The sequence below is a fragment of the Pagrus major genome, chromosome 7, assembly GCF_040436345.1.
Source record: "Pagrus major chromosome 7, Pma_NU_1.0".
NCBI lineage: Eukaryota > Metazoa > Chordata > Actinopteri > Spariformes > Sparidae > Pagrus > Pagrus major.
In genome coordinates, this window is record NC_133221.1 from 20642396 (window position 1) to 20669325 (window position 26930).

At 39.7% G+C, this 26930-nt stretch overlaps 1 protein-coding gene across 2 annotated transcripts in view; it reads left to right on the forward strand.

Moving 5' to 3' along the window:
• The window catches only part of LOC140999153 (TOX high mobility group box family member 2-like), an 88987-nt gene extending 67964 nt beyond the window's left edge, over positions 1 to 21023 (forward strand). For both annotated transcript variants that reach the window (XM_073469429.1, XM_073469430.1), the window contains 5 exons: positions 9217 to 9447; positions 13004 to 13084; positions 15636 to 16034; positions 16922 to 17061; positions 19340 to 21023. In XM_073469429.1, the coding sequence (XP_073325530.1) occupies positions 9217 to 9447; positions 13004 to 13084; positions 15636 to 16034; positions 16922 to 17061; positions 19340 to 19382 (894 nt within the window). In that variant the 3' untranslated portion in view covers positions 19383 to 21023. The remainder of the gene's footprint in view (positions 1 to 9216; positions 9448 to 13003; positions 13085 to 15635; positions 16035 to 16921; positions 17062 to 19339) is intronic.
• The last annotated feature ends 5907 nt before the right edge of the window (positions 21024 to 26930 follow it).

Consider the following 26930-nt stretch of genomic DNA (forward strand, 5'->3'; position numbering starts at 1 on the left):
CCCCCCCTGCTGCGCAGATGTTTACAAAGAGACATCACCAGCTCACATTAAAGGGTTCAAGTTGTCCCCTCGGGCTGTTGCTATGGAAATAACCCTGCTATGGTCGCTCATTCATGTTTGATTAATTGTTTTTTCCTCTCTATGCTGTTGCCTCTACAAAGACCTCATCATGGGAACATTTCATCTTGAAAACAAACAATAGGAAAAGATTAATATGTCCAAAGCTGTTTTATTCTCTCTTCCTGCTTTGTGGACATTTTGTGGATGTTCTGTGGTGATAAAAGTCTTAGAAATTGTATTAGTGAAGTATTAATGTTGATAAAGCCTCGCCTGTGAAGCTTTACAATCATAAAGACTGTTTTTATTTCGGTTCCCAGACTTACCTGGACTGAAGATAAGCATTTTGCCTTTTTTTCCCCCTCCTCCTAAATTGCACTGTGCTGCGCTGAGCTACAGCAACCCACTGGGGCCAATTAGGATGCCAGCAGAGCCAGGAAGTGCATAGCAGATGCTTTTGCCACTATTTATTAAAATCCAATCTGCGGGGGCCCCTCCAACAGCTCGTTAAACTACCGTTAATCTAATTAGCTCTCACTTGCCACTGTTTTCACCACATTACCAAATACAAGGGCCTCGACTTTGCAATTTAGGCTGATTAAGTAGGTCCAGCGCTGTTAGGCAGAGCACGCAGGGAGGAGCTCCTCAGAGCTGTCAGTCATTTTCCAGAGTCAGATAAATCATGCAGCTTAGCTCAGCAACGGCTTTGGGCTCGAGTTTGAATTAAAATATATGCAATGGGAATGTTGGTTGAAATGAAATCCACATTGCGAGCTCTGTAGCACAAGCCTGCATGTCTGAAGACATTAATGAAATCCTCCACATCACAGAGACCTTGTATATTTGTAATGGCATGGTATCAGAACTGGTTACAAATTCCATAATGGGCTCTTTTATGGATCAGGTTCTTGCGATTCCCACTGATGTCCTTTCATGTCTCTCAGATCACCGCCATGATTCTGCACTTCCGGTTCATTACTGTTTGGGCCGGGCTGTATTTTTTATTTGATGAGTGCTGCTCTCTGGACAAGTGCCTGGTTCTACTCAGAGATCTGTGCGGCGGCTTTGACATGCAGTCCCGTTCATTGCTTACAGATGGGCTGTCTGACATGGAGCTGTAATCGCTTCCAGATGAGGAGGGCACAGTATATATTTTAAGGCATATTTTAATCCATCAAGGCTGAACTAGATGATGGGAATACACAAAGACGAGGCCAACACAGGAGTTTTAGAACAACTGACAGTGTACGATTTGAAGAATTTATAGAAACTTGTAGTTGACTAACAGGATGTAAGAAACTATTTTAACAAGCATCTTGTATTTTGGATTCCGTCTACAGGCAGTCTTAGTTTAGACGAGGTTGAATCATTCAGATCTCAAACAGCTTTGTTTACATTCTCATCTTGCCTTGCCAACATTTCTTAAGGCCACAATCTTGACAGCATTACACACAGGGGCACTTTGAAAATGTTGGGTGAAACCGATATCTAAATAACAACTAAATGCATGTAATAAAAACCAAAATGTAAGCCTGCATGATCCCCCTACCCTAATTATGGAAACTTAACAAAGACTTGCTTACTCTCTCTCAAAAGCCACTCCAGCATTCTTTCTCCTCTGCTCAAAGATCATCTGATCATGCAGTCAGGTAGAGCAGACTGACATCATAACCGTTATTGATTTTAAAAACATAATGTTGTCTGGAAAAACTTTGGATAGCATTCATCATTTATCATACGTCTCTTCTCTGCCTGAGTCCTTACAAGCTGCGGTGTATAAATGGATGGATGATTCAGTTGACAAACATGCTTTTACATTTTAAAACCAGCTGACTTTGTAGCCGCTCATGAAAGATGTGAGGCACAATAACTTTTTTGTTCTGGCGCTTTCGTTGCACTTACACAGCCATCAGGAAACCCACTTTTTTCCTTAAGGCTGCGAGTTACAGCTGGTGGTGAAAATTGCAGAAAAATTATATATGGCATCTTGGAATTACATTATTCTCACTGCTGCTTCTCTAACCATGGCCATTTATCTATTTATAAACCCACAAAGGCTTAGAGTCTGTAACAGCTGCACTAAGCTGCGCTTCTCTTCAGTATGCTGGTGCAGAGAGGTCCGTGCCTGTACTGTTGAAGAGATCTATTCCACTGTACCACAAAATAACATATATGTTTATACATATTGTTACGCATTTCTTTGGTCACATTATTCAAAATATATTTTTTAAAAAAGAAAAATAAATATTGGTATATACACAGTAAGTATTATATATCCTGAACCACTTATACATAATGTGTCATGGTTAGTTTGAGCTATTGATCCTTTCACAAGCCTCTTCTTTTAAAGTTGTTGTATCAGATCCATTTACGTTGAGACTAATGTTAATGCAGTGTTGACGCTTTAAGCAACTACAATCAATACTCTTATATTTACAATAGATCACTTCTATTTCAAAGTGGTCTCTCGCAGTGACAAGCCCATCAAGTGTTATCACCAGACTCTAGTTCCCCTTAACTTCTAAGGAGCTTGACAGCATCTGTCAGTCATTCCTCTGGTTTTCCGATCAGCGACTTTACTGTCTAGTTCACTTACACCGCTCTCATCAACATCATTTTTAGCCGTGGAAAGCAGCTTCAGTTAAAGAGCTCCTAAAATCAGCACCGAACGGCAGCAGAGGCATAGAAAGAGACTGGCTGGTGAACGTAGTGGAGCATTTAGCAGCTAAAGAGACAGTTATTTCCCTCAGTAGTTGGTAGAGACCAAAACAGAGCTAAAAAAAAAAAAAAGAGTTAATGTTCCACTTACATTCATCAGGTGGAATTAAGCAACGGTCATAAAATATCTAAATGGATGTTTGTTCAGTTTAAGACAGTTAAGGGTTTTGTTGCTACAGCTCTACTTGGTCTGGTTGGATCAAGTCGCTAATGTAAGCTAATAGTTTTGATTGATAGGCTATTGTTGTTTGACAGATGGATATGTCCAGAGCTAACAAGTAGTGGGCCAATCCATGAATATTTTTATTTATGAATATTTTAGTAGTAGTAGTAGTAGTAGTAGTAGTAGTAGTAGTAGTAGTATTGGAGTTATGATATACTTTCTAATCCCTGTCTGTTCCTGGTGTTAAAACAAGCATTTAGATCCATTCATTTATTGTTAAGCTTGGCTACTCCCTTACCTTGTGTCACTTCCTGTTTGTCATTTGTAGACCCAGTTTCTACATAATTTTTCTAAACATTGATTTACTGAGATCTCCAACCTGCAAGACCTGGTCCTTGATCAGAGACTTTTACACTCGGAGTCTTTGGTGAAATGTGGTTTTAAAGAGCCTCTTCTGTATCACCATTGCCTTCTGAGTAGTACTATGTGTACTTTGTCTCTTTCTTCAGGCAAGTGCACATTCAGACAATATTTTCCTGCAAAAAAAAATACCATTTAAAATGTTTTTTATTGTGTATTCTCTGTTGGTGCTCGCACACTAACTGTCCCACAAACTGTACAACACACTGAAAAGCCACTGCTGTGTGTATTTTCCCATTTTACTGTTGTTTGGCTTGAAATCCACAGAAGCGTTCTACACTTTGGAAGTGGATCGCATCCAGATTTGATTTAGTGCCGCGCTCAGTATCTGCATCATGCTTTGGTGTAATGACCAAAGAGAAAAGGTATCTGTGCATCACCTCTGAGTAGTTCCTGTTTGTTTTTATGGCCTTCTGAAATCGATACAGCGTGCAGCACTCTGCACTTTGCTGCTCAGTGTGTATGATGATGATGCATATATTCAGGAGGCTGTGATTGGACACTTTAATACTCTGCCATACTATCACCTGGTTTTATTGTCTAATTTTCATGTCTCTTAAGCTCTGTCGGTCTCCGTGTCTGCACCCGTCCTTCTTTCTGTTATCAACCCTCTTCTACATCACTCCTCCTCCTCCTTTTATCTGCTCTCTCTACATCAACTCTCTCTCTCTCTTTTCCTTTGCATCTCACACTCTTCTCTCACTCTCTCTCACTTCCTCCTTCATTTCTATCTCTCTCTCTCTCTCTGTCTCTGCTGTTTTGATAGTGACGCAGTTATCAGGCTGTCAATTCTAATCTTGTCTTGCCAGTGCAGCGCTGTCCATTCAGAATTACAGCTACCCCCTCCTCCCTATCTCCCTCCCCACATCCAACACCCCTTCCATCTCTCTCTCTCAGACAACAGAAACGCTGATGGGATGAGCAAGCTAAGGCCGACACTATGGTTCAATCTTTTGCTTGTAAACTGTAAAGCTGTGTACAAAATGTATTTAGACCCTGCCAATCTGTACAGGACATGGTGGTCTCACCTAGCAACAGCCATGTACTGTTTTTGGCCATTTTTACCCCCTTGTCTTTAAGATATAACTAAAGTGAAAAAAGTGCTTCTTTCTTTTTTTTCAAACATCAGTGTTTGTGTAAAGGCAGTTTGTCCTTTTGTGCAGGATAAAAGCAGACTCCAAAAACAAAATATTCTCATGGTAAAGCAGAGTATTGAACCACAGTACTTTCTCTGTACAGACCAAAATATGTACAAATCATTGAAAACTGTCATGTGCGGAAAGCTGGCATGCAGTATTTGCTCAGATCACAATCTTCTTTACTTGTTCTGTGATCACAAAGTTGCCAGTTTGAATCAAAATGTTGCCAGTTTTAGACAATATTGTATTTCCTCACAGTTCTGCTTGTGTTAGGACAACATTAAACATTTGAGAAGTTTGACTTCTTTCGTGATTTAATCGCCTATATATGATGTATAGTTTTCAAAGGAAGGAGTTGAAAAGAATTTAATTTGGTGTCCGTGCTTAAAAAAGAGATTGTATTGACTAGGGCTGCAAGTAACGATTTTTTTTTTTCATTCTAAATTGTTCTGTTGATTATTTTCTTTAAAATGTCGATCAGTGTTTTGCAAAGCTCAAGATGACATCTTCAAATGTCTTGTTTTGTTCACAACCCCCGAGATATTTAGTTTACTGTCATAGAGGAAGAAACAAGAAAATATTCACATTTAAGAAGCTGAAATCTGAGAAATGTCACTGTATTTCCTTTAATTACTCAAACCAATTAATCAGCTATCAAAATTGTGCAAGTACATGGTCTATAAATGATCCTCTGACTGACGCATTCACTTTTTGTCACTTTTTCCCTGTTTTGTCATCTCTTGCACATAAAAATGGATTCTTCTTGCCACTGTGCAGCCAATTTTTCTATGTGATGGAAATGTTAGCCTGTTAATGCACCTTCATTGCCACTTTTTCACCAAAATATGTCTGTGGTTTGGCCTGCAAGTTAAAGCTAAGGCTCTAGTCAAAGAAGACGGTGACGGACGGCAGACCTCTGCACATGTTCACTGCAGTTTATGTTACCGTTGTGACCTTACAGCATCTCCCTCACCCTGCTGACTCATCTGGCACTCAGTATCATAATTGAAATAGTGAATATTTATTAGGAGATTGAGTCCTCTTGGAAGCTAAAGGGAATTTCAGATTATAATTTCTGAGAACATTTTGGCTGAATAAATCAATCTTTTTAAGGGTTATAGGTTTGGGAATAATGTATTATTCCTATTGCTGTGGATATCTGTCCAAACTTAGATTTTAAATCATGTCACATCATAATATTTCCAGCACAGCTACAGTGTTGTAGGACAGAAGATAAATGTCCAACAGTCTAAAAAAAACGAATGGCAAACGTCAGGATCCAGTGTCAGCACATCAGAATCAGAGAGCTACTTTACAGATTCACCATTTTGCATCAACAGTCACACAGGGAGAAATCCATCGGAGAAGAGGACCAGATACCAATCTCTCCACTGACAGTATCAGAAAATAGACCAGAATGCAGTGCAGCCACAAGATGTTGTGTTATGAATAAGGGATGTGACTCTCGCTTTTTCTCAACTGGCAACAACAGCTGTCATAATCATTACTGTTCTCTGCGCCTGAATGAGAAAAACCGAGGAAAATAAGCATGATAATGTACAGTGGATATGTGGTGGATATCTGCTTATCGCCATCGATAATTTGTAAAGGCGGAGAGTAAAGCCACTCAGATGAATGTGTTTATGGGAAAATGAAGAAACAAACGTAACATATCATTTTATCCACATTTATCCAAAACCAAACAAAATATTAAAGTTGCAATATGTAAGGATTTTACATTTTTACTGTATTTCTTTGTGTTGCAGAGATGTCTAATGAATTTAGCACGCTGACCTGCAAGCTCCTAGCCTCAAGAGCCTGATAGTGAATAACACCAACACTCCTAACTAAGCTAACTAGCTGGTGAAACTACAATTATCAGCAGTTAGTGGTTACTCTGGTGATATGCTGCCCCCTATTTGGAGTATGAATATGCATGTAGCAAATTCTTAGATATGGCACCTTTAATCATGAGACATTCAGTATCATCAATCCAAAAATCTGCAAATACGGTTAGCAGAAAAGACTTGATGAGAGTTATTTAAACTAGCTGAAGAAATTGACTAAAAGCTAGTCAAAAAATATTTTATTATTTTTATACTTATTATTCCTTAACTTATTTATTCAAGGTTTTGAAACAAGATTGTGTTTTTAGTGTGATGAATGTTAAAATTATTATGCTTTCTTAATGTAGATATATACATTTACAGTATTTACAGTGGAGGCTGTGCCTGTCTGCTTCTTCACGCATTTGCATTTCTCTCAATACATGTTTGGGAAATGAGTGTTGCAGCCGGGCAATTTACTTGTCACTCTTGTTTTTTATGTTTTCTGGTCAGATATAATCATCCTAATACACACTATTATGACTATTTTTTTAAACTGACCTTTTAGCAGTAAAGTTCTCACCCACTCTTCTGGGTTTTTTCTGAAGGTATTCTGGGAAATGTAGGAAGATGTTGATTAGACAGGTTGAGGGGAAATGAAAGCAAATGAAAAATCCCAGATTGATTCTGGGAGGGGGGTTTTGTCCTCTTACGCTGTTACTGTAGAAACATTATTAACACTGTTACACTGTTGTGAGTGGAGATTGGGTTTGTTGTAGTCTTTTTTTGAGCCGCACTCATTAATTTTTCATCTCTATTCTTTTCAGTATTACCTTGATATTTCATGTTGGCCTTCTTTAAGTTCACAAACATGCGTCTCGTACAATAAGAGAAGAAAATAAAGGAAGAAATGAAAGAATATGCCCCTTGTCCTCCTGGCTGATTGTTTGTAGCTGCAAGCTGTTGAGTGTCATCACTCTCTCCACTGTGTGAATACATGTGAATTTTCCTGGAGATTATTTAGCCTCCTTTTTTCCCTATTTTGTCATTCCATTAGCTCTACCTTCAGTTTATTCTATTTTCACTTCAAAGGCTCGGCTGGAACAGATGTCGTTTCAAATGCCTGTCTTCTGCCTCATTGCCTAAAAGTGAGGGATGATTATTTTTTAATGAAACCAGGCTTGCTCTCACACACACAAAAAAAATTACCTGTAAGCTGTGAAATAGACAAGCAATACTTTCACATCGCCCTGAATGAGAACATCAATTCATTTCCGCTCAACAGTAAAGCCATTTTGAAGTTTTTTCTTTAGCTGCCAAATGTGCTCCTGGACCTTGAATTTTGATTAGTTAATTTCATGCTGGGTGGAATACAACGTGTTGTTTGGCTGCAAAATGCTTTGCTGAAACAATGCGATTTTTCAAAGGCAGTCATTTCCTGTTTTCCAATTGACAGTTAAAGGGGGGAAACGTGGCTGTTGCTTAATCCAGTGATAAGTATGCATTAGATGGATGTGAACGCCTTTAAATGTCCTCAAGTTGCTGTTTGATACTCGCGCGGGGACAAATCTTTTTCATGGTTTGTTCTCCCCCCCTGCCGAGTTTTAACACTGAAACCCAGGATCAGTGGATCATGAAAGAGAACATTCAAAGCTGTTGAAAATTTCTAAACTGCAACCTGATGAAATAGGAACTTGGCATTGAAGATGGGCTTTTTTTGCCAAAAATCTCTCATTTCACTTGCTCAAAGCCCCTAACAACATTTGAGTAACTCCCCATAACCCCTCAACCATAAACGGTGCACATAAACAACCTTCATTTGACGTAATATCAATGTATATTATTACATATTCAGTATGTCATTATATCTTCTATTATATGGATGGAAATTGGATTGTTTTTTCCTACCAAGAAATCAGGTTAACTGATGTTCCAGCGATACTAATGGCAACATCAAGCTGTCACTTCTTCTCGCAATCTCTCTCTCTCTCTCTCTCTCTCTCTCTCTCTCTCTCTCTCTCTCTCTCACTCTCTCTCACTCACTCTCTCTCTCTCTCTCTCCCGTGCTTGATGTGTTCTCTCCTCGGCAAAGAAGGCAATTTCCATATAGAATCACAACCAGGATCAGGTGACCTGGATTTGACTCCCCCGTCAAAGCCCCTGCACGGAAAATGAAAATGTATTCATGTGTGTTGGATCGAGTGCATCACACAGATGCGAGCCGTTTTCGCCTTCCTGAAAATGTGGCGAGATTGCAGTGTGTTATTGTTGACAAACCAACTGGGTGCATGCTATAAAAAAAATATAGATTCAATCCTTTTTTTTTATGGTTTTCCTCTGGAAGTGGAATTCTTTGTGATCTACATGAAAGAAACCCAGATTTAAATCCAGTGATTTAACAACTGATAATGTCGTACCTACTTGAAACCAAGTGGAACTGCTGCCAATGAGATTTTAATTAGCGCTGGACTCTCTCCATCCTATCCCATGTTTGGCCAGATTCTTCCTGAACCACGCCTCTTACACCCCAGAGGCTAACCTGTCTCTCTGACGTCCTGTTACTCTTCATTCAGCCATGCCCATAAATTGATCTGTTTTCTCTTCTCAGAACAAGCCGTTGCTGCTCTTCGCAGAACTCCACTGCTTTCACCCTCTGTTCAGCGTTTATTCAATGTTCTGTTTCATTTATGCTGAGCGCCATGTGCACAGTGGTTAATGTTGATTACTTATCCTTTATCCAGTGGATGCTTCATACCTATAAATACATACTGAAAGTCTTCTCAAGCTTCTTTTCTGTAGTAGCTGCAGCAAAAGAGTTATTTTCAACCACTGATTTATGACCAGAGATGTCTCTCTTTTTCTCTCGTCCCTCCATCCCTCTTTCTGCCTCCAGATAAGCAGCGAGAAGCGGGCCTCTGCAGAAATGATGAAGCCCAAACCCAAACCTCAAAAGAAGAAGAAGAAGAAGGACCCTAATGAGCCACAGAAACCCGTGTCAGCTTACGCGCTGTTCTTCAGAGACACCCAGGCGGCCATCAAGGGTCAGAACCCCAACGCCACCTTCGGGGACGTCTCCAAGATTGTGGCCTCCATGTGGGACAGCCTAGGAGAGGAACAGAAGCAGGTACAGAATATGGTTGTCTGGAATATCTGGCTTTTCAGTCTCACAGTCTGAACAAAGTAGCTACTATATAGTCTGGTGTTACGGCATGACACAAAAAAAAAAGTTTTCTTTTGTCAAAAGCAGCAACAACACAAAAATGTAAAGACTGCTACTTCTCTTAAGTACAAGATATGAGCACCTTGTTCATTCCTGACACAAACATAGTACTGTATGTAAACTTTAACACATAAAAGAACAAGTGTACCCATACATGTACATTCAACCACACACACACACACACACACAGTCGCATGCACACGTTCTGGTCCAGCCAGTAGATGGCATGTGTGCTGCAGCAGGCGAGCAGCCTCTCCCTGGCGTTATGTGCTGTGTAATTACCAGAACATCGCTGTGAGATACAGCTCACCTTAATGAGCTTCTTCTTCTCTTTCTAAAGATAATCCATCCGTTTATCCCCACTCCCCTGACTCTCATAAAAATGATTTTCTTTCTAAATTTAATTCGAGCAAAGGGAAAGAGGAGAGGGGGAGTATTCTGTGCAACAGCAGCCCGTAAAACAGTCTGAAACTAACAAAGTTGGACATTTTACGGGCAAGAAATGGTCAATGTGGGAAAAATATAAATGCACCTGGGGAGATTTCAGGAGTCAAGGACTGATATATGTTATGCAGTGTGTAAATACTCTTGTGCTCATGCAGCCCTGCAAAAGCAAACAGTCAGATATGAATAAACACATGCAGGCGCACAAACACAAAATGAAACAATGCAAAAGCGTCTTTTCGTAGCGGCACCACTTCCATCAAACCTAAAAAGAATTTCCCAAAAAATATGGTTCAAAAAAGTTAAAATCATCCTCTTTGCCAAATAGAGCTCCCACAAAGCTCCAGGCTGTGGTATGGTCCACACTTCCTGTTTCCCTCCAGCCTCCATAGCTGATGCCTCCACACCATGCATCTTCATTGGCCCTCTGACAAGCAGGGATGTGTGAAGTTCTCATTTCCACTCTCTTTATTTATATCTCTCGCCTGCTATTTTGATCCTGCCTAGAATACAGAATTAGTGAACCCCCTCCTCACGATCGTCTCGTCCTTGGATTTAGCTGAAGGGCATCTCAGCTATCCAGGAAGTCTATTGTTTTTGTTGCTCTTTAACGTCATTTCCAGCTCAGCAGTAATAGGTAGGAAATGCTAATGATGACGGAGTTATAGGAGGTCATGATGTTTTGGGTATTCAACTCCAAGAGAAAGAGCAGTCGTTAGTTTCTTTTGCCTGTAGCGATTCTCCTGGGATGAGGAGGGTTTGCTTCAAAGAAAAGATTCTGTTGAGACAGCATTTTAGTATATAATGTGTATTTAAAAACATTACATTTTCCAAACTGTTTCTTCTTGGTGTGGAGCATCAACTCTGTGATACACAAAAATATGACTTACCAAATGTATCTGTAGCATAGAGTATTGAAAACTGTCAAGTAACCAACGCCGGCATCATCAAATTAAGCAATATTCCACTCGAGGGTGAGCTTTAGTGTCATTATTGACACAATAGTGATCCAAAAGCATCCCTCAAGTGCCAATAATGATGGTAAAGCTCACCTTTGAGTGTAATATTAGAATTATACAACAGTTACCAAACAAAATCAAAAGAGATATAATCAAAATGTATTCCTATTGTTGAACCATTTTGTAATCTCCACTTCCCTGGAAATACATTGGGTCTCCCGTAGGGCTGCACAGTTATTGAAAGATTATCAAAATCCAAATATTGCTAAGTGGAAGCTGCAATTTTTGGATACAAGGAAACAGCATTGATATATTTTGAATTATATTGCAATCACTGTACCTTTCAAAGTAATCACAGTAGTCATGTCAGTAGACTCCCCTATAACTTGAGCTGATGTTAACGATTCATGGAGATTGTTGGATTGCCCAAACTACATAAATACACACTCAACACTGCCTTGCAATTGCTAGCTTAGTGCTGTTGGAACTAAGACATCTGCTGAAAAAATATTTTTCCATGAACAGATTTAGCTTCTACGTCTGGGAAATTCACATGTATTTTTAAGCTAGTAGCACCGTATCATGAAAATGGCGGAGTAGCCGAATATTTTAAGCTATGAGCTCGGTGTGCTGTCATGCTGATTTGTTCACATTCTAAATGTCTAGTTGACCAATCAGATTGCATGGATGCAACTACTTGATGTATAATAGGTAATAAATTATTCTTTGACAATTGCAGATTTAAATACAAAAATTGAGTTAGCTGAAAGGCTAGTTTTCATCGGCAGTCCCTTCACCTGATGTTAATGGGCATCCTAGAATTATATTTACAACTTGTAGCCTCTCTTGAGAGATGAGGATATCAGGTTATACATCTATGCTGTGGCTTTTGGAGAACAACATACAATCTGCTTTTGACACACTGAACCCCAAACAGCATTGGCGACCCTCAACATAGCATCTATTTGCTTGATTGCAACTTCCTCTGTAGTTTTACCATGACCAAAAATAGCTGTATCATCGGCATACATTAAGATGTCACATTTTCCACACACAGAAGGCCAATCATTAATGTACATGCTGAACAGGAGTGGGCCCAGTATAGAGCCCTGCAGGACACCAGCTGACAACCATAGTTGATCAGATTTATAAATTAGGAAAACTTCCTGTATGGCTGCTTTTACGCACACGTTTGACCTTCTTTGCTATATGAAAAGTTTATATTTCTCAGAGTTAGGTGTTGATAAAATAATTCATTTTCAGTACCAGTTGTTACTTGTATAAAAAAAGATTTAATACCCAGCCCTACAGAAAAAGCACAATGCAAATATACTTTGGTTTTCTTGTGACAACATACAACATACTACTCTCTCCTTCTGTTTTGCATAATAGACATGGTTTTGCCTGTAGCTCCTATAGCTAATAACCCTATTTTCAAACACTCTAAATCCTCCACAGACAATACCTGCCTGCAGAAACACACATCCATATGCACTCATAAAGCCACATTCTTTATACTTTACTCAAACAAGGCAGCGGCAGCAGTTAGTTGTATGACAGCAGAAGTTTGTACATCACGGCAACAATATGGAAGGCAGTTTCAAACAAAACTCATACTCAGGCAGGGATCGTATCCTAATGTGCCAAATGACTACAACCATTCTGGTGTATCACTAATGTCAGTATGCTGATAGGAGTGTTATTGCGGAGCTAAAAGGAGAGAGAGAGAGAGAAGTTCCAGTTCATTTCTCTAGGTGGATTGGAATGGAAATGATGTGTTGCTACAATAGAGGGAGACACATTGAGATGAGGGAGTTTTAGTGCTGTGATGAGGAAATAGAGGTGTTCTGTACCATTGGCTCTGATGGAAAAGGGAACATTAAGGACATGTGTGTGTGTGTCTGTGTGCGTGTGTGCGCATGGTGTGTTTAAGAAAGTGTTAGATAAAAAAGGTGTGTGTGTGTTGAGAGACAAACGTGTGTGTGTGCCCATTTATGAGCATGTCAACCTCTCCTCTCACCCGAAGCCTCTTGTTTTGATATTTTTCTTCTTCACAGGCGTACAAGAGGAAAACCGAGGCGGCTAAGAAGGAGTACCTGAAAGCTTTGGCCGCGTACCGAGCCAGTCTGGTTTCCAAGGTAACGCATATGACACACAGGCCCTGGCTAAGACTGATGATGGATTGGATGGAAAATCCCTGCTAATGGGCTGGGCGGGGCTTCCTTGGGATGAGGTGGTGGTGGTGGTGGTGGGTGGGGGCATCTGATGCAAAAAGAGCAGGCCGTATTTGGAACAATACCTGATTTCCATAGGGTGCAGATGTTGGGGGTTGGGGATCGTAGTTGGTGTGGTGATATAGTTGGGGGAGGGGTCAGCCAATCGGAGCGCACGAGCATATGGACACATCTATTAGAGATGGAGGATAGAAAATGATTGCTCTCTCGTGTGTGCTGCATATGATCTCAGGTTTGAGTCTGTTTTATATGCATCTGTAGGAAGCCTCACATTTATCCTACACAAGCAGACACCTGTGTCATGCATTAGATCATCGATTTCCTCCATCTTATCATCTACAACAGGAAGTACATCCAAATCGACGCAAGCAATCATAGGATTTCTTGCTGTTTGCACCTCTGACACCTTCCTGCTAATTCAGATCTATGACATCCCTTTTGCCCAGTGAATGATGGCGTCTTGTACACACCTGCATAGTAGCACGAGGAATAAAGAAAGGCAAGGAGGAGGGCTGTGGATTGCATTGTTTAGTGCCGTCTTGTATTAACAACACACAATGTAGTGTGGGGAAGATTCCTTTTGTCATTCCATTTGTTCTGCAGGCAAACAGCCTCATTTCTCTGCATGGGCTCCTGCATATATATGTGTGTGTCTGTGTGAATGTGTGCGTGTGTGTGTCCCTCTCCTTTTCCCATCTATCTGTCAAGGTGTCTATTGATCATTACCTCGGCCCCAGCTCTATTCATACAAATGGGCTCCATTACCTTCTAATCAACACTGATGGCTGGAGATGAGCAATCTGACAGGTCATCATAGGGGCCTGGGGAGGGTGGGGCGGGAGTGGAGGTGGAGGTGGTGTATTTTGTGGGGTGCTGCACCTGCTCGGAGTGATACTGTCCAAAATGAGAAAAGGTGAAGTGAAGTTTTGGTGATCTTGACAGAGTTTGGTGGTTTTACTTTAAAGCACTGTGTCCATTTTTAACCTCGACCCTGTTTACTCTTCTCCCAGCCTGTGTGTGTACATGTGTGTGTTAAGTGAGGAAAGGGTGGACGGAAAATTTAAAATATACAGTCTCGTTACACAGTCAGCATCAATATGCTGAAAAGGATTTGCTGTTAGGAGCTTTAAGTGTCAACTGTCCTGTTAAAACTGTATTGGACTGCTGCACCGGGCAGACGAGAAACAAGCAGCTCTGCAGTGAGGCAGCTGACGAGGATCAGAACATAATTAACCAGTTCTGAGGAGGCAGTGGGGAAATGTTTAAAGGGAAACTCCAGAATTTGTCAGCCTGGGCGTTATTATCAAATATTTGTCAATTGTGTCCGTAAGTCATGTTAAGATTTTACTCATATCGTCTGGGGTAGAGATTTGGCAAGCAGGTTTCCAAAAAATACAGCAAATTCAACATAAATTTAAATGTAACATTCATCCCCCGGATAGACATGAGATCCCTATCACTAAACAGTGAACCACTGAGAATATTTCTGCCCAGTTACATGTGTCAGTCTGTAGGCTCGGGGTTTCCTCTAGAAAGGCAATGAAGTCAAATGTAAATTGTGTGATGCTACTCTACAGTTTAGTAGTAGTACTAGCACCATGCTGTACCACATTAAGAACAAGCACCCAGCTGCCATGTTCAAAGATGGCTGACAGCTAAAGATCCCATCATAGCTTGCCAGGGGAAGAAAATGTGATGCAAGCCAGTGCGTCATGCCATCGACAGCTATTGTAACTAAACGCATTGAAAAAAAGCTAGCTTTGAGGACTGACTGCTGGACAGCTCACACAAACGAAAGCTACATCCCAACTACCTGTCACTTCATCAATCTGGGAGAGCCTCTCGGTTCAGCACATGTCAGAAAACCTAGCAGAAAAAGCTAGCTGACTAATGTGGTGCGCTAAAGCTCATTGAGTCAGTTGAGCACGGGACTAAAAGGAAAGCATCTCCTGTATTTCACTTGATTTTTCATTTTTTTGTTAAAAATGAACCTGTTAATGGGGCTATCGAAAGCAAAATTAACCTAAAAAGACTTCACTGGCCTGTCCATTAAAAATGAAGCTTAGTTAGCATAAAAAACTGGAACTGGCAGCTTGCTCTTTCAGTCTTCTCATCTATCTCTTTTGCAAAAAGGGGAATAAACAACTGTTCCTTTAAAACCTTGTCTGCAAGTCCAAAAAAAAAGTAAAGACAGGAAGTCCTCTGGAAATCCCCACAGCTGTTGTAGTAAACAGGATAGCATAGCAATCCAGCTGCTATTCAGTTAACTACTAACAGAATTTCCCTTCAAGATGCAGGTCAGGGCTGAAGTTTTGAGTGTAATGGATGCTGCTATTAAAAAAAAACAAGAGGGGGGCTGTGTTGATGAGTGATGATCAATGTGTTATTGTGATGTGTTCAGGTTCAAGGTCATTAATTAAAGTGATCTTATTAAAATTGCTTTATTCCTCCACAGACTTACAACGACCCTGAACCAAAAAGTGCCCAGCAGACCAGCCAGCCCTCCCACATGCTGCCCCCGAAGCAGCCCCTGTACAGCGTGCCCCCCCAGCCCTCCTCACCCTACCTGGGCCCGCCGGGCTCCTTCCCCCTGTCGGACCTCCAGAGCTATGCCGGGCCGCCCCGCCACACCCTGGCCCAGACCCTCAGCCAATCCCAGATGCTGCCGCCCAGCATGAGTGCCTCTCCCCCAGCTCCCTTCCAGATCAGCCCACCTCTGCACCCCCACGCCCAGCTCTCCCTGCATCAGAGCTCCCTGCTCAACCAGCCAATCCGCATGCAGCAGTCGCAGCCAATCATCTCGCACCAAATGGGGCTCCAGGCGCCTCTGCATTCCCCTCCTCTCAGCCAACAGGTCGGTGTGGCCGTTATTAAAAATCTGTGAAATGTGAATATGATGACGCATAAAATCACTGTAATCACATTGAATATTATATTTAATCACTGATAATTGTTGATGTATATTTATTACACGTCAATGCATTGTTGTAATGCTTTTCTGACTATGATTGAAATTAAAACCTTCGGATGTTTTCGTCAGTTGCTCTCATTATATTATAAAACGGGCCTCAGTCACACGTTTAGCATATAAATGAAGAAAAAACAAGGCAAAAACATTTTTTGCAACTTTTTATTGGCACCCAATTACTGAAAACCTAAGCATTTTTCTCCTCTCCCTCTGAGTCAATATACTAAGTGCTGTATCGTAGGCAACTGGACTTGTTTCAGTTTCTTGAAGACGTTTCACCTTTCATCCAAGAGGCTTCTTCAGCTCTAACTTACTGGAGCGGAGTTGCAGCCTTTTAAACTCTGTGTGGGAGTGTCCTTACAGAGTCATTACGTGTGAGCTCTGAGTTTCAGAGTCGTTAGGGCCACTTGTGGGTCGCTGGTTCGTTCGCCCTGGTGTGAATAGTTGTTGAGCTGTCTGGGGAGGGAACTCAGTACTGCATTGTAAGTGGGTGATAAGTAATGTCGTAGGCCACCTCCTCTGTTCAAAGATGGCCGTTCCAGTTTGACATAGATGTCAAAGTCTATAATGTCTCCAGTCCAGCAGGGCGTCATGTCTGTGTAGGAATTATGATTTTGAAACTCCTTTTTAACCAAGCCATGAGAGTAAACTGATGTTCACGTTCCCCATGCCCTAAGCTCAGGAGCAACTAATAAAAGGCACTGACAACAATTGGCCTCATGGCTCTGTAAACTGTCATCTCAACGCTTTTTCTCCTCTTCTCTGATCTACAGGGATTCTCCCATATCCAGGCTGATTACCAGAACAGTGTCGGGGGCTCGCAGTCTCCAGGGGCCCCGAACCCAGTACACGGCCAGAACCCTGACTGGGACAGCGAGTACTGCAACAGGGACTGTGGACCCAACCACTGCGGGTGAGCTCATCACATGAGACCCTGATATTGTGTTATGGTAGCAGTGGATGTTGTGTCAAGGACATGATAAACAAGAAGAAATCACATCGAGTTAACCGCAAGAAGACCAAAATAAAAATGTGTCTGCCTCTGTAAATCCATTCTGGGACATTCAGTTGTTGAGAATAGCAAGTAGTTGTCTGACAGTTACTCATTTTTCCAAATGAGCTGCACTAAAGCACTTCACTTTCACACTCAGAGACTCAGACAGTATTAATCATAAACTGCGATTTCCCTGCTAAAGCAAAGCATCTCCTTGAAATTGAAATGAGCATTGCAGCAGTAGAACAATGCTATTACCCAGCTCGCAAAAAGTGTGACATCCAATTAAGTTTCCCTGTGTTTCGCTCAGCACACATTGCCTTATTGAATCAAGCCATTCGAGCAGGTACAAGAGGAACGTTGTTTTGTCTCACACCTGAAACTTGGTGTTGCTATTCCGAGAGGCGGCAGAGCTGGAAGTCAGTATCTCCTGTATTTAGAGCTGATTCATCTCTATGTCAAATGGGATCACGCCTGGGTCAAATCATGTTTGATGTTCTTTGAAGTCGATTGAGTGTGTGCTTAAAACCTTCTCACTCAGTGTCAGATCATTGTAGTTCTGGAGGGTACTGAATTCTTCTCAGTGTGTCAGGAACGATAACTGCAGAACTGGCTTTGTATTTGACATTTCAAGCACCAAGTGATCTACAAATTCTGACTTTTGTTTTTTTTCTTTATACTGACTGATGTCTGTTTGTTTTGAAGCTTTTTTTTTGTAGCTAGGCCTTCCTTGAAAAGATTTCATAATCTCACCAGGATTTCCTGGTGAAAATGTAGGATAAAGAGGGAATAGTCAGAGCTAGGGATGCATGATAATATTGATTTCTGCCGACAAGACAGGCCGATGTAATGACGCTTTAATGCCACGCAAACCGTTTACTAAATAGTTTTCTTATTTAAATGTGATTGTGTACATTTTCAAAAAGCATCTGCCATTCCGATAAGAGTAATCATAGTAATATTTCAATCAGGAGAGACAAGTGAATGAGGTAAAGATAATTGTTTATTATGACAGATGATATGTGATAATTAGGCCTTGTCAGAAAAGTCTCTTGAGCTTAGACTCTACGGGGAGATTTTGTAATCGAGGGCCGTCTGCCCCAAGCAGCAGCGAGATAAATCCCCTCATGGAGTCCAGAAACTGGTGGTGGTGATGGCTGATGATGACTCTGCTGAGACTGATGGGCTGATGGAATAATGAAGCTAATGAATATGTGAAGACTTGGCAGTGATGGAGAGGTGAAGGCCGAGCATGACAGCAGCACGAATAAGCTCAAGGCAGAGAGAGAAACAGATTTAAAAAGACAACGGCAAGATGATGATGATGATGATGATGATGATGATGTGGCTAACAATGAAGGTGTGTCAATCAATAAACCAGGAGTGATGGGATCTCTCTGCTGTTTCATTCTCTTTTGATAATTTTCTTTATAACAAGCATAAAACAATCTAGTTTGCTGATGACTCCGTAGCTAACTAGCTAGCTAGCTAATGCTACATTGTTGGAGCTGATGTCCATAACATGACAGTACCATGTTTTGACATATCTCAATGCAGCATTCCCCACTTTGATGGCATGTGACACCTGAACTTCACCTGAAAGTCCAGCAGCGAAGATGCACGGGTTGCTAATGTTTGCATATAAAGCCAAAGCTAAAGCTGGTAGCTAGTCAGCTAGCGAGGTAATGAAGCAGTGTTCTTTTTTGTTTGATGACTTGACTGATGGCGTAAAGTTGCAAACAAATGGCGAGCATCCATGCTTTTGTATCTGTCCATCAGATAAACGGCAAACTGCATTGTGATAACACAAGAGAAATCACCACAGCTGATGACAGCATACTGGAAATGTGCTCATGTCTGTTTACATACACGCCATTGACAACTAGTGATGACATATGAGGGTCTTGAAGGGTTGTCCCATTTCAAAGGAGGAGATATCAGCCACTAACTCTTGTAACTTTGTTCTGAGGGGCAAGGGGAAACTTGAAAAGCAGGGGTAGGGACAGAAATTGAAAATGGGATTGAGTCCTGATGTTTTCTGTAATAAGGTGGACAAAATATGTGCATATATTAGTATCGAAAGAAAATAGCTGCATTTAGGACATTTGCCAAAATCCAATACCATGCATCCCCGGTCAGAACATCATTGTATTTACTTGTATCCAGACATACACTAATACTGTTTCTTCTTCCTCAGCAGTGGCATGGGAGCTCGGGACAAGCCTCTCTACCTCACTTGAAGTTGAAAGACCTCCAAATGTCAGACTCCAGGGAGCTTTCCAACATAACGTCATCGATGTATCAGCTTCTACACCATTTTGTTTTTCTTTCTTTTTTTTTGTGACGGATTTCGAAAATCCCAAAGACTGCTACAGTAACTTCACCTATTTGCCAAGCACTTAAATCGGCCAGAAGCCTGAGGCACTTCTCTTGCTTTCTTTTTTTTTTCTTATCAGTGAACTTTCCCTTTTTTTTGCGGGGGCATTGAGCTTTAAGCTCATGCCAACATACTGGAAATGAAGACCAAAAAAAAAAAATGTCTTCTCATTTTGTTTTGAATTTTTTAAAGATGCTCTCTCTCCCCTTCACTCCATTACTCTGTGTTTGCCATGGACTGCCCTCATCGGGGAGATGAAATGCTCTAAGCATACTCAAAGCGAAGGGGTTTTGGGTAGAAAAGCTAATGCAGGAAACTAGATTATAGTCACCTCAGCAGGGGTGAATGTACTCCATGACCGACTGAGTGAAAGCAAAGCAGAAAATTTTAATGAAGATAGTCACAAACACATAAGACATTTGTAAATCATCCTTGCCCATATTAAAGGACTCCCTCATTTCCTTTCTTTCTCACAGAGTGATTGTAAATATCACCAAAATGGATCCCTCTTATGTGTGTATTTAGCTGCAGTCCCTTGCTTTCCTTTTTTTTAAAAACATTCTTTTCGTTTGGTTATGTGATTTTCGTGCAGGCGGATTCAGTGAGGGAATACACACACTAAAAGTTGTGTTGAAACTGTGTTCACTGGTCGTGTCTCTCTCCGAACGAGAGAGAGAAAAGACCGAAAAGCGCTCCAGTTCCTCCTTAACTGGCGGAGCTCTGATAGAGAGTGTCACTCTCTTCACACGGCCTCAGGACGTTACAGAACTGTAGAGGTCAAAGGTCGATACCTCTCCTTTTAGCTCCTCCTCCTCTCGGTCAGTAAGGACCGCCCCCCCACCCCACCTGTAACCCCGCCCACCTCCCCTTTAGTCCCGACACCACTTGTACAGGTGAATAAAAAAAAAAGTTGCTAAATGTGAAATGTTACTAAAGAAAAAAAAACATAACAGTGGGTTTTAAAGTTTTTGACTAGTTTTATTAGGTGTTTTAGAATTGTGTTGAACTCATCTTTATCATTTTTTGTGAAGAAAAAAAAATTCTTGAGGATATTTTGTTTTTGTTTTGTTTTTTTCACTGTAGCAGGATTTGCGTTTCAGAGGAACAGTCATGGGGGTAGATATTTTAATTTTGTGTATAAACCTGCCAAATGTACTTCTTTAATTTGTAAAGCCAGTGATGAGAGAACCCATTTTGTTTTGTTGAATATCATATGTTTTACAATATGGTCATTCTATTTAATTTGGTTGCAGGTTTCACATCTATTTATGAATGATATGAAGTAACATTTTGGCTTATTTTCATCAGGGTGCATTATTATTATTATTATTATTATTATTATTATTATTATTATTGATCAAACACCATGATTATTAGAATAATAAATATTTTTTCAGAAATTGTTGTTGGTGCAATACTGCTGTACCAGCATTAGATTCATTTTGTGTCACCAATACTTCCTTTGTTTTCTTTTGTCTGTAATAAAATGTTTAAAGTGGAGAAACGGACGTGCATGTCTCGACTTATTTGCCTGTGCTTTACATTACTGAGTCTCAACACATTCATTAGTAATTAGACAAGCAGCTCCTGATAGCCGATAAACATAACTTTGCATTCCCCTGCACATGTCTGAGGTTAATTAGGAGAATTATCTTTGATGCTGTAGAAAAGTCAGCGTGGCCGCCGTCGCATGGCTCATTAGGTGAGGAGTTTAGACTTCCCGGCGTACCTTCATTTAAAGAACTTTAACCTTCTCAATTTTTTTTCTCTCTTTTTCAAGACATGATCAATATAGTATATCTAGCAACATATTTCTGCCCGCCGGTCATGGGGTTTTTTTTCTCGTCAAGGTGTGATGATGAAACTCAGAGTTGATGCAGCAGTGCATGGTCTTTCAGAGAAGTACCTGAGAAGAAAAAAAAAATACTGCCTTTTACTTATGAATTTCACAGTTGGATTAAAGGTAGAATAGAAATGGAATCTATCATCCCTCCCCTCGCTCTCTCTCTCTCTCTCTCTCTCTCCCTCTCTCTCTCTCTCTCTCTCTCTCTCCCTCTCTCGCTCGCTCTCTCGCTCTCCATGGTGATGATGACGCAGTGCCCCCTAGAGCTCATTCATAAAACTTACCACATTGTTTTTTCAGTGCCTCTACCCAAAGAGGAATGGGTTCATTACGATTAAATGACTTCACTCAGTGTTGGTGAAGGTGTAACGATAATGTGTTTTAATGACATAAATGAAGGACATCAAAGTTCCTCTCACTGCCATCATTACCACCACAGAGGTGCCCTTGAGCAAGGCTGTTATCCCACAATTGTGTGTTTTACTGAGCAGTTTCCAAATGTCTGTAACAGGAATAAAAGAGGACATCACTCTCGGCAGAAGTAGCCTCAAAATGTATTTAAAAGTTGAATAAAATGACAAACTCAGGATGTTACATTTGTGAGCAGAAAATCCTTTAAATGTCACCAAAATGAGGATGTGATAAAAGACGTCACACTGCACACATCTCTAAAGACAGAGGTTGGTTTATATACAAGCACTGTTCTGGCTGATTACTGACAGAAATAATGGTTGGACTGGATTCCTCTGCTGTTTTACCATCTCCCATTCATTTTCCTCTGTCTCCATCTGCTGGTGAATTCTAGTGCTGGTGGTAAATTCAGGTTCTATCGAGAACATTTTAACCTCATCCCAACATCTCTCTGCATCATGTGTTTCAGAAATGTTAAACATTAGTTATGAAAAAGAGAAAGCACAAGAATATCATCATCTGTAGGGTCTTTATTGTGTTTATTCTCATTTAAAGGCTGCCCAATAATGCAAATATCGTTGAGTCAAACCAAAGACACAAAGCCTTTTAAAATGATCCTTGAAGACTTTTTATACACTGTTATATATCTTATTTCAGGGCCATTCTTGAAACAAATCAAAATACTATGGGACAAGTGGATTTATTTCACCCCACTGGCAGAATGTTTCTTGTTTTATGAAAAATAGATCTCAAGAGGCTCAGTACAAAAGAGCTAAATTATGTGTAAAGATTGATGTCAATGATGCGTTTTGCTGTGAAGTTGAATCAATCTCACCTCAGTGAGTTATATATGATTGAAGCTGCCCTCGGGTTATTTCACAAAGCTGAAAGATTGCAAGGCAGCTCTGAAAAATAACATGTGCAATACAAGTTTAAATCTGTTTAAATGACATGCCTGTTGTATGTTCAGGATTGCTCAAAATAAACAGAACTTCAGAATGTTTTAATGTTATCTGACCAACTGCTGCTTTCTGAAATCACCTTTCAGATCTGTTTTTTTATGTTTACTCACTACACCATATGTGCTGATTTATCATATTACAAATGAAGTGGACTGGTGAAGCCCCTGGTTGATGCCCTCCCTTTTAGCAGAAACACCCTTTACGTCACTTGTGCAATATTGGCTCCTTGCCTGTCCAATCTCCCATCACTAATATTGTCTCCAGCAGCTCCGATACTGGTTTCATCAGTCGCCATCAGACCCTCTCATTTCCTCTTCAGACGGATATGAACTCTCCTGACAGCGCAGGCATCAACGGCATCATTGTCTGACAGCCAGCAAACAAGACGAGGCAAACAAGAAAGGACAGAGCATTTCATACGGATCACTAACCAAACACTTGATGGCTGAGGTGATAACACAGTTGGACGACATTTTGAGAAAAACTGTGCCTGTGAAACATCCTCATTTGGATACAAGCTATCTAGTGTTTTGGGGATTGCTTGTTCTATTTGAAAGTGTTATCTGCAGAGTGGCTGGGCCTGGCCTTTTGTCACACAATCTGTCATTTTATGAAATATTTGTTTATTTTACAGATTCCCTGTAATTTTTAAATACACATAAAATATCCATTAAATTACAAAAATAGACTTTTAATTTACACGTGTAATCCAAAATAACACGATAATTATGTAACCATAAAATTTAATTAAAAAAAATTCAATGTATTGAATTATATAAAATTAGTGACAATTAACAATAAAAGAGGGATTGGTTCTGCATACATTTACAAGACTTGTGAAGTTACATAGATTTGTTTGTTTAAGGACAGGTGCCCTGTACAATTATTGAACTTTTCACAAGATAAACTTTGAATAAATGTGTTTGTTATCAACTTTATAGCAATCTTTTTCACAAACTAGTCAGAAACTTTACTGTGAAGACACCACTTGACAGTGATGTGAAACAGTGCTGAGAGTATTGCAGTCAAAGACAGCCCGCTTTTCCCATCATGCATTCTGCTGAGCAGTTGAAGTTTTGTTAAGCTGTGTAATGTTCCAAAATGCAAATGTTACTTCTAGGTAAATGTTCTCACTTGAAAGAAACAGACATTACTATAGATGTGGTGGAGATCAGCAAATATTGATTGGACACTCAGCTATATTTCAAATGTAATGTTATCAGTGTTGTATCAATGCATTATATTAAATATTAATTAAACATACAAGATTGTTCACATTGAGTTTTGTTGTAAAACTCAACTGAAAACAGCAACTTTCCTGCAATTTTTAAGCCAGAACAGTGTCTGACCATATTGAAAGGTACTTTCAGTGTTTATATATGTGAAAATATCCTTAATCAAACATTAAAAGCAAAAAATAAACAAGATCTCGTGTAAAATGAAAGCTAAAAACTGTATTTTAATTACAAATGTGTTTTTAAAAAGCTATTTTTTGTTACTTTACAGCATTCTTGGCGCCCCCTGCTGCCAGGATATTTCCATTTTTTTCTTTTTTTAAAAATTTATATTGGGACGCTTTTTTTTACGCAGGATTGAGAATTTAAATTTAAACCCCCAGAGGAAGACTTCTTGTGTTGGCTATGGCTTTACAAAACACAAACAACCAAGCAACCTTTGAACAAAAATATATTTATTGTTACATGTACCTGCCATGGTTACTGACATCTAACAGTTACAATAACTGACATCTGACATAGCTATTTTCCATTTTTATGCTTAAAAATATGCTATCATTGTTTTTTATTTCCTCCATAACATTTCATCAGACAAATACCATGAAAGGTATTGCCTATTCATACATACAGTAATACATTCCACACAGTATGTTTTGCAAAAGATAAAATATATGGTGGGGTCTTCAGAATTCATTTATCTTAATTCACGAATTATTAATATACTGGTTTTGAGACACATGTTCACTTTTTGAATTCAGATTTATTAAGTGGGTCGCAGGCATTGTGCTGTTTGTTGCTGTGCTTGCAACGATCTGTCAGTGGAAACTATCAAATCGCAAGTGTAAAAGGTGCGTTATTTTCCAAAATTTGTAAGACACTTTCATATCAAGTTCTTTTTTCTTAAAATCTGCTTTAAACATCAGATTCTTTAGAAGGACATTTCCATTGGTGGTCATTAAAGATGTGCTTCTCTCCCTTTACATGTAAATTATAATCCATGGTGGCATTTTTATATCTGGGTTGATCATTGTCTATTGTGTTTTGATGATGGTCCAATTTCTATTAAGATATAAAATGATGGTTAAAGAGTGCATGTGTTTCTCAAAGTAGAAAGGCCACCTTTCATCATGTCGGAAGTATTTTTTCTTTTTTTTCCATTCTGCAGTCTACCATTGTGAGAAATTCTGAAAACTTTAGCTTCATTTATGTTGGAAGAGTGGCACTCATGTTTCTGTTTGGTGTCTTCAATCAATATATGCATTTACAGTTGATTTGTCCTGGACTGTCAGCAGAGCAAGTAAAAGCTGAAAATCAACTAACCAACTGTTGATATTTAAGGGGACTGTCTCTTTTCCCAAACCACACAACCTCCATCCAGCTTTGTTTTCCTCAGAGACTTTTTTCCTCTTCCATCTCAAGTAGACTGGGAAAGTGCTTGCAGTAACTTTGGGAAAACTTCAATTATTAGTTTTTAATGTTTTTTTTAAAAATCAAAGCAAAGTTGATGTCAATAACTTTGTAACATTCATTCTGGTCTTATAGTGGCAATAAAACAAAACAACTGGAATATCAGCACTGACATGTCTGGCACAGATTATACAGTAGATGCACGCAATACAAAACACTATCACTACAATGAGTTTACTGAGTACAACTACAAAAGAATGACATCTATACAGGTCTTCAGTTTGTTATAACAATGCCTCACAAACAGGTGCTGGTATCCGCTGTCATTTCATCATCACACATGGAGCACTGACTGCGACATGATTTGATGTGAGAATAAAATGATACAAGAAACAGACCTGATTCACAGCAACACATCTTAAGGAAACATTACATACACTGTTTTATCTCACGTTTGTGCTTTAAGATAGTGCTGCGCTCTCATTTTTACAAATGAATACAAAAAAATACACATATTTAAATCAATTGCTTAACATAAATATTAGTAGCTAATGACTATAATGTAACCAGTGTTATGATAGTTAACCTCCTTCTCTTCCTTCCCTGACCTTATTTATACACTGTGCAGTGCCAGTGAGTGTCTATTGAGGATGTGTGGTCATAATTGTAGCAGAGAGTTTAACTCACAGGTAGGTACTGTATACAGCTTTCATATTCCATAAAACTGTAAACTATGATAAACTATATGTAGTTTGGTTGTTAGTGTTTATCAAAAAGTAACGAAAGTAAAAAAAAAAAAAAAGGTTCTTGTCTCGCTAAGCTACTCATTTGTACACTTCAGGCGAGCAATACACTTGCATGTTCTAGGCCACTCAACTACACTGTGTGCAGCTTTTGATCTTGTGCTTACAACTAATCATACTGCATGACTCTCCTTTAATAACTAACTAGCATGCAACATATAAGCATGATCTAGCATTAAAGGAGATATAATTGTCAAAAAGATCTAGAATAAAATATCCCTTCATACTTAGCAAACAAGAGCAATCCTTCATGTAAACCCTCCTTCAACAAGATTGCCAGGCCGCCCTAGTGAATACCAGTTTGTTTCACAGTTACCTGCCTGTTTAGTATGGAAGCCCAGAAGGCAAGTGAAAAAAAAAGTGTGATCTTGATTGTTTTCTGTGTTTATGACTTAAATATGCATAAAGGCCAAGTGCAATTATTTTTTCAATGCCTTTATCTTGAGATCACCAGTTAATAATTGCATTACTTTTTGTTGTGATAACGGTTTAATTTCATTTAATTATCTCAGGAAAACAAAGGGATAACGATATGATTTATCATGACGAAGGGACTTTATAAGGTTTATAATCAGAACATACACACTGCTCTGTGGCGTGGGTCTGAGCATTATAAACCAAACCGTCTAAACTTTGGCTTTGGATTTGTTTTGTCGGTTGGCATGGTTAGAAGTAAGCATTAGGGATTGGGGTAAGCCAATCAGAGACATCGGTTATAACTTTTTTTTCTGATTTCACAGATGAAATGAT